This window comes from Perna viridis, chromosome 15 (assembly GCF_037379345.1).
Source record: "Perna viridis isolate PV_CMFRI_1.1 ecotype Kerala chromosome 15, ASM3737934v1, whole genome shotgun sequence".
Taxonomy (NCBI): domain Eukaryota; kingdom Metazoa; phylum Mollusca; class Bivalvia; order Mytilida; family Mytilidae; genus Perna; species Perna viridis.
This window is the reverse complement of record NC_142459.1, coordinates 12,177,295-12,191,000: the sequence shown is the minus strand read 5'-3', so window position 1 is coordinate 12,191,000 and position 13,706 is coordinate 12,177,295. Positions and strand designations below refer to the sequence as shown.

At 33.5% G+C, this 13,706-nt stretch overlaps 2 protein-coding genes across 2 annotated transcripts; both read right to left on the bottom strand.

Annotated features, from left to right (window-relative positions):
- Positions 1–1,010: 1,010 nt before the first annotated feature.
- On the bottom strand, positions 1,011–4,608 carry LOC148596956 (uncharacterized). The gene is made up of 3 exons (XM_088563073.1): positions 4,038–4,608; positions 3,547–3,575; positions 1,011–2,638 (listed from the first exon to the last, which is right to left on the bottom strand). Exons 1-3 carry the CDS (start codon positions 4,318–4,320, stop codon positions 2,075–2,077), a joined length of 876 nt encoding a protein of 291 aa, XP_088419199.1. The 5' UTR covers positions 4,321–4,608; the 3' UTR covers positions 1,011–2,074.
- A 1,595-nt stretch (positions 4,609–6,203) lies between these two features.
- On the bottom strand, positions 6,204–13,427 carry LOC148596955 (C-type mannose receptor 2-like). Its single transcript, XM_088563072.1, has 8 exons — positions 13,273–13,427; positions 12,734–12,825; positions 12,194–12,296; positions 10,663–10,899; positions 9,272–9,322; positions 8,441–8,559; positions 7,885–7,987; positions 6,204–6,599 (listed from the first exon to the last, which is right to left on the bottom strand). Exons 1-8 carry the CDS (start codon positions 13,325–13,327, stop codon positions 6,358–6,360), a joined length of 1,002 nt encoding a protein of 333 aa, XP_088419198.1. The 5' UTR covers positions 13,328–13,427; the 3' UTR covers positions 6,204–6,357.
- Between the last annotated feature and the right edge of the window lie 279 nt (positions 13,428–13,706).

The following is a 13,706-nucleotide window of genomic DNA, read 5'->3' as shown; positions in this document are numbered from 1 at the left end:
GAAATATAGCATTAGTAAACAGAAAAAGTATCGTTTGTTTAGTGTTTTTACACCATGAATCAACTCTGCCATAGGCGGCGTCTATATCTATATTATACCTAATTCATTGCGAAATATGGACACCTCCTATACAATATTTATTAATTTTCGCATAAAAAGAAATTCTCGATTATTATCAGTACACAATAGCATTAAATCTATGATTTTTCAACTCTTGACCTACACTAAGAGATCGATGGTAAAGGAAATCTAATGACGGAACTATACGACAAACGCAATGACATTTATGGATGTGTAAAATCGGATTATTCACTCACAAACCTGACATTTCATCTTCGAACTTTTTAATTCCGATTCCTAAGGAAGATAATGTAAACTTGTGGAAGGGTCTGACAATGTTCCAATGACGTTAGAACTGTTAAATTTTCGATGTCATTTTTGTCGTTCCCTCCACGGTACTCGAACTCTTACCGCAACGACATCTATGGCAACACCACCTGCACAAAGTCCAGCGCCCAAGGCCACTCGACCAGCTAGACTATATAGAAAAGTAGCTTTCGCTGGCCGGGTCATTCCTCCTCGTAGGATTAATCTAGGGCTCTTAGTACATGATGTATGGTAGTACGGCACAGTTCATCTAGATGTTATTAGGTAGGATAGAGGTTCAAACTAATAATGCATGTCACAAAAAATCAATATTATACAAACGTCTCAGAATGTGACGACTCTATTCGCTACACTGCTCCATCGATCACATTGATCCAGGGAAGATAATTTAAACTTATAGAAGGGTCTGAAAAATTCCCAACGATGTTAGAACTGTTAAATTTGCGATGCAAATGTTTTGGTCGTTCTCTCCGCAGGACTCGAACTCTTACCGCTATGACATCTCTAGCAACACCGCCAGCACAAAGTCCAAAGTATTTATGGGTTACTGATAACTGGTTTCCTTCAAAAATATGGTTCTAAATATATAGCAGTGCTTTATAGATTAAATGTATACGAAACTTGTGTGCAGTTTTATTGCTTAGAGTCATACTGATACAATTTTTAACATAAAACAAAATTCTGATGGATTTATCAACAGTCCTTGATAGATGAATTGTCAATGGTTAAGATTTTCAAATCATTGTCCTTTTTTTGAACCTTGTTTTCACAAATAGAGATATTCGTCCCTTATTGCAGCCCTACGTATAAATTAAGTCATTTTTTTAGTATTGAACTACACCAAACCTTAGCTTTTTAGTTATTGACGTTAATACCGCTAATTGCAACCCTATGTAAAAACATTTTTTTTAGTATGTCTTAGCTATCTTTCAGTAATTACCAGAGCTTTTTAATTTTATCTATTTATTGTATTGAACTGCTTTGTTTTGTTGTTTTGTTCTGCTTGGTTTTGTTTCGTTTGTATGTTTGTTAGTTTGTTTGTTTTTATTCCAGTTGTACTTATCCTATTTTAAACAAGAATACAAAGGTTTATTTGGTTTGTTTGTCTGTTTGTTTGTTGTTTTTTTTTATTATTATTATTTGTTTTTGTTTTGTTTTGTTTTTATTTTTGTTTTTTTCATAGATAATACAATGAATCATTCAACAAAGTATGATGAATAAACTGATGTATAAATTTCATTATTTCAACAAACACATTTTATTTCCATTTTTTTTAATTTTTGTTTTATTTTTTTATCCTTTTCTGTTCATGAAACTCAACAGTAATAACTCGAAGCTTTTACTTGTTATTAAATATTCGCAAAAATAGTTAACTACATATGATTTACAACTACAACATTTCAATTTAAACACATACAGGATGCCGCAAACTTGGGTTAAAATGATTTAAGATGTAGTTTGGGAAAGGTTTTAGCGCAAATGACGTCTGGTATAAGTAAACAAAAATTTTTAAAAATTGAAAAACTGGTAATAGACAACAAACAGCAATATCCATATGATGAAAATGTAAAATTGTATTATTCTATGTTTTGAGATAAACTTTTCTTTCTTGGAGCGTTTTTCCTTTCTTTTTCAGTACACTTTAATAATCTGTTGCAATGGTGTAACGATTACAAGTGATTACTTCTTAATAGCGTAAATTGTTATTGGCCTTTTTGAGATTTCTGGCTGGTAACACTTTTAAGCCTTTTCTGTTTTCCGATTGTTGTATTACCAACTTTTCCAACCGATCAAATCTTTCGTCGTTGTGTTGTCTGATTTTAGCCATTTCTTTGTGTAGCTCTTGGTTCAACTTCTCCCTTTCTTGCTTCCCAGCTTCAATTGACGTTTGCAGTTTTCCAACTTCATTTTTCAGTTTCATAATCATTTCATCTTTTTTTGCTGCTTCCTCTTTTAGTTCATCAATCTTGTCTTCCAACGTAACAACAACATGTTCTAAATGTTCGTTGTCGCCTTTTAATTTGTCTATGGTTATGTTCTTGTCGTCGTCAGTTTGTTGAGTCAGTCCGACAGTGCTTTCCTGTCTTTGTTCCAGTAATTCAAGCCTTTGTTGTAACGTTTTTATTTCGTCTGACTTGGTTTTATTTTTATCTTTTAAGTTGTTATATTTTTTCATCAATTCTTCATACCTCATTCTGATAATTTCTTTGTCTTTAATCAATTCTAAAATTTCTTTCTGATTTTCATCAATCTATCAATGTTAAAAGTGTTATTAAATTATAGTTACAAGAATGGCGTTCTTGTAAAAGATGAAATATTTCTCATAAAACATGTTGCATATTTCGTAAAGTTACTTTCAAACTAACAACTTTCGTATTCAAGAAGAACAAATAAATTTTATAATTATATTCAAAATGGATCGAATCACCATTTTAATGTAGGGTCATAAAGGTGCCACCAGGCTACACAAGTGCATTTGAAGATACCTCAGAAACTTAAGAATTCCTGCACCAAACAGATGGACGGTGTGGCTATACAATCCCTGAGATTTTAATGCAATTAACGATGATGTTTTCAATTAGATCGATTGGGTAGAATATTTGAATAATATAGATAACATCGATCTGATGTGCGCTGAAATCTTCAACAAAATGATTGAGATTTATAAACGACATATACCGTGCTTTAACTCTGAACTGCGTTGCAAGATCAGAAAACGTGACCAATTACGCGACAAGGCAATAACCATATATATAATCCATATAAACATGTTACATTTATGTAGTAAAGGTGATTCGTGGTATTTAACAAATAATGCGTTCTCGGTCTACAAATGCGATATTTTTACGCAACGGTTGTCCTTTCTGAATTTCGATCTGTATCTTTTTTTTTTTTTTAAAAACTATACTTCATATCTCACTTAAATCCACCAAATCAAATCAATTTAAGAATAATAACTCTTACAAAGGGCCAATTTCAAGCACAATCTCTATATTTCTCTTCGAATTCAACAACCAAACGACAAACTATATTTGTAAGTCTGGTCATGTGATACGTTCGTGTTACTGAATAAGAAATAGGAGGAAGTTCGATGGGTTTTTGACATTCATGAATCACCTCCATTCTTACTTTACAAAGACTGCAATTCAAAACATTTACCATGAAAGTCGTTTCTTCTCTTTCAATGCCTACAATATCAATGAAAAAGGAATACTTAAGTATACACGTTTGCATGGCAAATAAAAACAGAGAACGGAGTGATGTTCTCTGTTTGCAGTCTATTACATTCATGATACGTAATTTAAGAACTCAATGCACAAAGTCCGAACTAGTTGAACAGCTTCTAAATTCTAAACCTGCAAATATTATTCTAAAACTATTTAGCTAAAAAAAACAATATGCTACCGTTTGATATGCACAAAAACGTTACAACAAATATTACCAAAAAAGTAAAAACGACACATTATTCCTGAAGTGGATTAGTGACCCAAATAATTTTGATTGAAGAAAACGGCCATTCCATTTGATACCAACACTTTTACATGATTAAACAAAAATAGGTGTATTTTCAAAATCACCTCATATAACATCATTTTATCATTGAAGTTATTATAAAAATCTTTATTTATTACATGATTTCTACAATGTACCTTGTGCTCTTCCTTCTGTTTCGGTAAGCTTTTTCGCAACGTACACATTGCCTGAAATATTTAGAGCTTCGACTAGTTCATCAAAACCTCCACGTTTTATCAGTCGTTCTAGAAGTAAATCACATTGTGTGTCGAGACTCTTGTTTGTGAGGATTTCAGCCTTTTCGTCCATGCTTATCAGGTCGTATTCGATAAGTTTATCCATCACTCGTCCGATTTGGGTTAAATTCTCTTTGATGAACACCAAATTTTTCATGATCTTGATTTTTGAAATCGGTTCCATTTTCTGGATCTTTGATGTGACAATTTTGCATATTTATTTTTTTTTTCGTCTCGTTTATATACCTAAGAGTTACATACAAAACAAATATAGACGTTGAAAATCTTGACACAACAACATAACACTTCGCGTGATGACTTTTTTAATAGCACATTATTATTTTAATTTGATACATATCACATGTTGGCAAAATGTATAAAGTTATGAAGCATATAATAGACATTTACAATTATGATACATCATGACAAAGACAAAAGATTTAAATGTATTCAGAAAATTAATTTAATTAAATTTAATGCAAATCATTTTAAGTAAAGTACGAAATTTAGCAGTTATTAGATATCTTTTATGTTCTTTTTTAATTCAAGTATTTAATTTATTGTCTATCTTATTTGTTCAATATCAAAATATCCCCAATTAAAATCAAATATTTAAATACTAACAATTTACCCTTGGATAGAGAAATTTAGTTTTTATTAATATCTGCTCTACAAAGGTATATACATATGCGTTATTATTTAACTATCATCTGTTTAAGAATCCGGCCGATTGAATGAGGTGGTAAAACTTCATTTTTACCTTACATTAAGGATAAACGGGATGGTTAAAGCTACATAACACTAGCTTAAACACACCGCAGTTGTAATGCGCATGTCCATTGCAAGGAGATCAATGGTGTCGTTTTTATAACCTTAAGCTTGATTATCAAAAATTATCATAGATCTACTATCGTGGATTCATCATTTTTGTTGTCCGGACTTTCAGAGCTTGCTTAAAGATGTGCCTTACACTTGTTGAAGACCTTCAGCTTATGGTGACCGATGCATTGTTTGCCTTTCTTCATACCCTATCTTTTATTATCCTAAAACTCCTTATCTGTTAAACTTTTGGAACATTGAAAATCGTCCTTAAAATAACTGTTACTATGATTCATGCTATGAAGCCGCCTTTTAATTTTGGAAGGAATGTTCAAATGGCAGGTCGGCTTAATTGCAATGAAGTAAGTAACAGCACTTTCAATAGCCATAAACCGCTAATAGATTAATTCTTTTAAAAAAATCTGAAAATAAATTCTCAAAAGTAATGCAAAATCGAGAGTATTGTACATAAAAAATGTAAGTGAGTTCTCTTATAATTGTCTGTTATAGGTCTAGTAACAAAAGTATTAGTTGTTTTTAGTTTTTTGTAGTTATTTTAATCTTAATAAAGCATAAGTGGCATTATCAAGCCCCAATGAATACATCATTAGTACAACGGTGGATATTTAACCTTGAGATCATTCACTTCGGATATCATATTGTAAATAGCGGGTTTTTTTTAAAGATTTTGTTGTGGCAAAATTAGGTATACCGCATATACGAATGGGATACAAAAAGAATATATTTGCACGCTTTTAATCGTCCCTTTCTCATGTAGAAACGTTGCCAGTCATATTTGTTTATAAAAATAAATTTATAATCATGTAATTTACACATGTGCAGCAATGTAAAATAATACACGATGTACTCAGCTACAGCCCTAGATTAATCCTACGAGAAGGAATGACCCGCCCAGGGAAAGCTAAATTATCATATAAGTTTGCAGACCGAATGGTCTACGCCGCTGTACTTTGTGCAGACGGTGTTGCCATAGAAGACATAGCGGTATGAGTTCTATTTCCGCGGGGGGGATTTGACAGTTCCAACATCGTTTGGAATTTTTTTCGGACCCTTCTGTATATACATTTATAACGCCTCAGAATGGCGACTGTTTATTCACTATTTTTCTCCATCGGATCAAATTGATACAGGGACGATAATGTAAGCATAGAAAGGTCTGAAAATAAATATATCTGTGTATTTGGTACTTCAAACTACCTTTTACCGTATATATGACATGAAGAGTGGTTAAAAATTGTCAGATTTAATGCGTCTAAGACTTGTGATTCATCTTATTGTATATTACATAAACAATAATAATGGCTTTCTGCAAACGTTTCATACTGAAAATCAGCATTTTGCGATCGAATACTTTATTTTTTATGAAGAAAAAAAAACAAGCTTATCCAAACGCAGGTGAGACTTTATCTATCTCGCAAATATACTGGAATGCATTCTGACATTGTTCGTCGTTCCACCAATATCCAATATAACCCCAGAGCACAACACAATGTTCGGGATCACCTGAAGGTTCCCCGTCTGTCCAGTCTGTAAACTCAGCTGTGTTGCCACTGCCCTCCCATTTCCACACACCAGTTTGTGCTTGATCCGATAGACCAATGAAAAAATTGTGTTTCGTTTGATCTACAAAATATAGAAAAGTTAATTACAAAAGGGAAAAAAACATGTTAGTCAGAATAGCTAAGTGTGCTTATGAATAAATTAGGTTGCTAATGTACAGCATTTATATATTTCCTTACGAACCTAAGTCTTGCGTGTATGCATTAACCTATCCACGAGCGGATGCACAGCTTTATGAAAGAATAGGAAATTATAACTCAAAATATTATAAAAGATGTCCAGGCTATCATTTTCTAATTTGGTCCCACAAAATAAATAAAATCATCCATCATAATTGGAACACGAAGCCTTCCCCCGATCCATCAATGTCCTGTTTTTGGACTATTACTTTACTTGAGAAAACTGAGGAAATGTTCAGTGCGGAAAGGAGTATAAGTTTGTTTTATAACGATACATGTTTAATTCATCGTCATTTTATTCCGTCCGAAAGAACTGTCCTTCACTAAGTCAGTATTATGGATATATATGTCAAAATTGTAATTCTTTTTGTTGTTCAATTTCATTTGGACTCGATCCTCTTCAAGCATTCAAATATTTCATATACAAGTATTGTATTCAATATAATATTAGGCATATGATTGTCGGTGCTAAATGTGCGCCCTCAAACTACCTTTAAGCTGTACAAATTATAGTTGGGTTGCCTTTCTTGCGTCATTATCATAGTTTTTAAATTGTTTGCTGTGAACATACCTAGGAAAGTTCAATGTACCAAAACAGCCATGAAAAGTACTGTGAATCTATCATCTTTCAATCTTTTTTTGTATTTACCTCTGTTGGACGGCATGTTATAAATTTATTTTCGGTGCACCGCCATGTTGCTGTAGGCGGAAGTCTCATTCGGTGAGGATAATGTGTAAGATTTCTTCTACGAAAGATTAATTAATTTATATACACCCAATAAATAAATAAATAAATAAGTATAGAATCGTATCCATCGACGTATTAAGAAACAAAAGAGTGCCTCCGGACTTTCGCAATCGTCTACTTTCATGTGACTTTCGTCTGAATATGTTTTCTCCATTCTTAGTTCTGGCCTTAAATTCTACGTGTAAAGGACGTCACTGACTCTCTGTCCATATTATTGTCTGTGGTTAAAAAGGTACTTTGAACATAATTGTTTTCAAACCCAGCACATTCAGCAAATCAATCTAATTTAAATTAGTCCTATCAATTATTCCCACCAGTCACTTCATGTAGGATCTAACATTCCATTCTACTTTCTCAGAAAATCAAAAAAAATTACCGTACCGGCCAATTACATAATTGTTTCCTGCCATTACCAACTTACCTGTGTGAAAGAGGTATTTAAGGTTCAAATAGTGTTTAAGATATTCATTTGTATCAAAATCTTTGATCTCGGCCAAACGTCCACCCTGGGATTTACAGTATTGCTAAAAAAAAACGAAAATAACCTTGTTTACATCATCTAAGAACTTTTACAACATAAAAAAAGTTTATATTTTGACCATCAACATTAGATCATATTTTTCTTTGTTAGCTCTTTTCGTGTCTTCTGATTCAATATACTAATCAGATATTAACTAGATACAAGTGAATAGGTATATGTAGCTATTAAAGAAATTAAGTATGAACTAGACACGAGTGAATTTGGTATATGTAGCTACATGTATTAAAGTAATGTATTAACCAGCCACGAGTAAATGGGTATTTGTAGTAATGAAGTATTAACTATACACGAGTGAGTGAGTATTTGTAGCTATAAAAGTAATGAATTATTAACTAGTCACGAGTAAATATAAAAGTAATATAATTCTTTCTTGTAACCTTTTACGGGCAATGAACACATAAAATTCATGACAAAGGGTAAAAAGAATCCAACATACTACAGCTTCGTTCCATGATTTTTTGTCAGAGGAAAACAGGTAACATTTGTTTCGGAATGTCTCCCATCCCGTTTTACAAGAAGTCACCGTCGAGCTACTTGGCTGTGCTGTCTCTACAGCTACAAAAAAAGAGTAAAAAACCATTCATTCAGCAATGATGTAGGAAATTATAGTACAGTCACCAAATCTGTGTTTCTGCATAAAATTTACTTTTCACTCTCAAACATAACATTAGGTATGACATTAACGACACTTTAAAAATGAAATAAATGGTGTTTAGGCCAATGGCAACTCACCTTCCATTCATTACAAATGAATGTGTGATGCTTTTTTTCTTTTAGAAAAACCGATTTTCAGAAAGCAATCCGGAGATTACCACTCAGACGGCCCATTTAACAACCGACGGCCATGTTGATTTTTTCTCTCAACTTATTTGAATGCCCTTGTTTATGTTTGTAATGTCCCTGTGTATTAATGTCTGAATGGTCTGTAGTATTATGTCCTGTTGGTTTACTTTAATTATCAATAATGTACCATGTTATTTATTAAGTGTAAGGACCAGGCAAAATGGAAAAAATTAGAAATATGCATGTCAAAAACCCACCGATCTGAATATGTAATATCACTCAAGGATACTTTCTCTATTTGAAAAGACCATTATTTAATGGAAAATTTTGTCTTTTTCCTTGTTCCTTATGATTGCAAATAATAAAGTTGAACTTTCGAAATGGTGTTTTTTTTCATACCATGTTTCACTCACTGCCTGATTCTTATAGAGACTGACACTTAAAAATTAATAATACTTATCCCGATAAATATATATAATATTACCTGCAGCGGTTGTATGTGGTAAAGATGCTGCTTTCGTTGTGTGGGTGTTGTCTAAAAAAGGTTTTATTATACGAAATTAATATTTTAAAAGATAAAAGTACACATTACCACTGTGATACTATTTTGTGTTTTGTAAATATTGTGACCTTTGACCCGAGAACAAAATCAAATTAAGTGGAGAGAACATTTAAAAAATATATATGTTCATACTAACAGTGCTACATGCAGTTATTGTTATAAAAAATAAAATGTGAGTTAAGTTCAAACATTTAAGTTTAGATGGTTGAATGAGTAATCAGTGAAACCAAGATTCAAGCGTTTTATTCAGGAACAAAGACCAGACATGAAAAACAGACATATACAACAAAGCACATAGAATTACCAAAATAATACAAAGCAACAAATATAAAGAGAAACTCGGACTACACTAAAATCTGGCAGCATGGATCAGGTGCATCGGTAGGGTAAGCGTTCTCTGCTTTTCTGGAAAAACCCGCCTAGTTGTTCATAAAAAGTCAAGTTCGGGGTAGATGAAAGAGGAAAAGAAAACTATGACATGTTGAACAAATCGGTTCTCATGATGCATATTGATACACAGTATCGATCCACAAGTTCATAATTTCTGTTGTGATTACTTCAATCTTGTAAAAACATTACCCTGTTCCAGAAACCTAATTGTAAGAAGTGTGATACAAAAACGTCTGCATAGTTACAGCAAGCTCTGGCATTACGTACGAGTTCTGATATCAAAATTTCATAAGCAGGTGTTGAATGGATGTTCCACAGAATAAAGGAAAGTTGACAATACGGAATGAAAAATCATCGCGTTTGTCATATAGTTTGGCCAATAATTTTCCTTTACCATTGATCTCGAAATGCATGTGAAGATAAAGATATGCCCAAGACTTCACAGTGTCTGTAGTATCCATTATCTCAAGTTCTTTGGAGTAGATGCGATGCATAAAATCCTGTAGGATTGTTTAACGATAATGCATCATACAGCGGAAACTGATATCAAAGGATCTGGCTAAACGATGTTCCTTCCTTTGGATTAGATCAGCTATGATATTCTGACGCATTTAGCATTGAAGAGAAATTGAATCTATTTCAAAAATAGCAGTGATTTATCTAAATTTAAAGGTTTCTTGCACAATATATTTCGGTAATTTAAGTTGTGAAATACTGGATACTTTCTGAAACGGGGGAGAGGCTTAAAACCTAGATGTGACTGGTCAAATTACAACTGCTATAATGGAAACCCAAATTCACAAAGTCTATAGTACATATAGGTTTATTAATGTATAAGTATATTTAACCAACAGTAATGTACATGTAGGTACCTTTTTTTAAAATTCTTAACAAAACCCGAATTCACCTGTGTAGAAACTGACCAATTATTTGACCTCCACTAGACGATTCACAAACATACTGGAACTCCTTGCTACAGTCCTCGTCATTCCACCAAAAGTCCATAAAACCCCACAGTACGGCACAGTGTTCTATTCCACCTGACGGTTCACCCTCCGTCCAGTCTGTATACACAGCCGTCGTACCACTGCCCTCCCACTTCCAAGTTCCAGTACGGTCCAGGTCGGACAGCCCAATGTAATGATCGTGTTTTCTTTGTTCTGTTCAAATACAACAAGCTTACAAGACACTATGATTCAAACGGTTTTGATGCATTTAGCATTCAATTCATTTTATAGATCGCAGTGATTTATGAAATGTTGCCTGCATAAAAAATCTGTACGATCGTCGGTACCCCGTGACAATATTCTGGTTATCTACTATTTCTACTTGAGTATCCTGTTATTATTTACAATAACACACCCAAGGCTCTCTGCGGAACACATCAATGCACATGTATACACCATGTAAACAAAATGTAACATCCTCCATAATGATTGAAATCATGAATCTATATATATACATATACAACGTCTCAGAATGCGACGATTGTTTACATTTGCAGGCGGGGTTGCCATAGATGTCACAGCAGTACGAGTTCGAGTCCCGCGGAGGGAACGACCCAAAAATTTGCATCGCAAATTTGACAGTTCTAACATCGTTGGGAATTTTTCAGACCTTTATATATATATATATATATATATATATATATATATATATATATATATATATATTATTTTCGTAACTGTGACCGTTCTATCAGTGGATATCTCATTCTATATGGTGTATGTTGAGGTGTCCCATGGAGAGAGTTGAATACATAGTTGAATAAATTTTATGGTGTTTTTGTTTGTTGATTCTATTCATTTTTGACCATACATTAAAAGGCCTTCAAGAACTAGTCAGTAGACGCTGGTCATTCGTGTGTTTTTGCGTTATCAATTTAATTGTTGTCGGAACCTATGTGTGTTTACATTTGTTGATTGCCTTTTGGTGATCTCTGAAAGTATTTACTATTTTGTCTTTAGTACACACCTTGAGATGTTTAGGTTTCCCGCACCCATGATACCTAAAGGCACGAAACTGCTCACGAAAAGAACGATAAACAAAAGGCTTTTATCGTGCGTTTGCTTAGCGGTTTGTGTGCGTTTAAACGCACAATAAACGCACGGAAGAAACGTTAAAACGCATGGTATGTGCGTATGTTTAAACGCATGATACAAGCAGTGAATTAAGGTTATACACTGGTGGATTAGTTAAGTTTCTGCCTATCCGTCTTTTTATTTTATTCATACGTTATTGTCATTAGTCGATAATTGATATTTTTATATGTTCGCACCATTTTCATTACTGCACTTTTTATGACAAAGTACTTCTTTCCGGTTCTTTACAGATTTTAAATAACAAGGGACACATATGTTGATCAACTTACACTTGTATGTAACATCACAATAGTAAATTTAGTTTGGATTTGGGCACCTAGATAAAAAACGATATTGCAGGATTTCATTTTACCTTCATGGAGGAGGTATTTTAAGTCAAGGTGGTGTTTCACGAAGTCGTTGGTTTCAAAATCCTTCAGTTCTGCCAACCTACCGCCTAAAGTTTTACATTGTTGCTGTAGATATAAAAAATGCATTTTTACAATACTATTGAAGAAAGCCACGCTATAGTGTCTATTCAGAGAGATTTGCAAGATATTTTAGATTACGGTTGAAAACAGATTTAGAGGGCAAGCGACGCATGTCATGAAAATTAAGGCTATAAAATCTGTGGAAAATTTAAGTTTTCTTCAAATCTTTTCCCCAATTTAAGGAGACGTAGGCTTGGTGCCCCATCCATTGTTAATCCGTGTCTGATAAGAATGGCTTACTCGGCTATTTACTACTAATCTTACACCTTGTAAATGAAAGCAATATCGATTAAACTGCATGAAAGAAAACTTATGGCGGCAAGCTTAATGTACATGTAGACGGTTGGTTGACGTTTGGTGATATAGAATAGAAATCTTTCATGTTAACAAACAACAAAAAAAATCATTTTGTTTGAACTTACCACTGCGCCTCTCCAGTTGCGTTTGTCATTGGAGAAATAAAAACATTTATCCTTAAATGCGTGCCATCCAGACTCACATGCGCAATGAACGCCTGGAATCATAAAATAAAGACTGATAATAGAGGTTGATGATAGACAATTGTCGAATAACTTTAATTCAAAAGAGGTTTTGACTACATGTTTGTAAACGTTGTGTCGCCATTGGCTTTGTGCTGAGAGAGAATCACATTTATAGTAAAACCTGTCAAATCCGAATCCTTTTAGACAGGTTTCTCTCTGTCATTATATATCCATATCCAGATTGATAGTAATACATGTATGAGTGGTAACGGCGCCAATTGACTGCGGGATAGTTGATGAGCATGCGTAACAGATACTTTCGTGAGGTAGGGCGTGGAGTAGAACAAAAAACTTGTCACGCGGAAGTGTATACATGTTTCAAGCCTATTCATCGGCTACCATGCTGTACACACAACAGAGTCTATTAAATCAACAATGAAGACAAAACATGTAACAGATTCATGCATAGTAATACCAACCTGCATTTAAACAACAAACAAAAATAACAACGATAATTTCCCATGCAATAAACATTCTGTTGACCAAGACTATATTTCTATCTGACCTTTGGTAGATAAGAATTTTATCTTGTACGGGGCGCCATGGGTATCTCAAGACAACATTCAAAAACTTTTAAAAATTTCATGCTTGTATGTAATTAACAAGATCCCTCCCTAACTACATTAACCACACAAAATACACGCGCTCTACACCTCTGTCACACTCAATACTAACTCCGCCTCTATATGCAAATTAGTACCGTACAACGGAAACAAATTTGCGGATTTTATAAGCAGTACTTATTCCATGTGATATTTTTACATCCTGTAAAGCAGATCTTATATGCTAGCGGGTGATGCACAGTAAACCAGGTAGCGTTTATGTGGCGGGGTTTACCCGAAAATACAGTGGC

Bases quoted from the DNA above. Each gene is read 5' to 3' on its own strand.
- LOC148596956 (XM_088563073.1), bottom strand. From the start codon at position 4,320: ATGGAACCGATTTCAAAAATCAAGATCATGAAAAATTTGGTGTTCATC. The intron at 3,576-4,037 runs GTACATTGTAGA...TTGATATTGTAG, and splicing joins AACAGAAGGAAGAGCACAAG to GCATTGAAAGAGAAGAAACG. The intron at 2,639-3,546 runs GTAAATGTTTTG...TAACATTGATAG, and splicing joins GAGAAGAAACGACTTTCATG to ATTGATGAAAATCAGAAAGA.
- LOC148596955 (XM_088563072.1), bottom strand. From the start codon at position 13,327: ATGTTTATTGCATGGGAAATTATCGTTGTTATTTTTGTTTGTTGTTTA. The intron at 9,323-10,662 runs GTCAGTTTCTAC...AACCTTTTTTAG, and splicing joins TAGTGGAGGTCAAATAATTG to ACAACACCCACACAACGAAA. The intron at 7,988-8,440 runs GTATGTTGGATT...GTTTTTTTTTAG, and splicing joins AATCATGGAACGAAGCTGTA to CAATACTGTAAATCCCAGGG.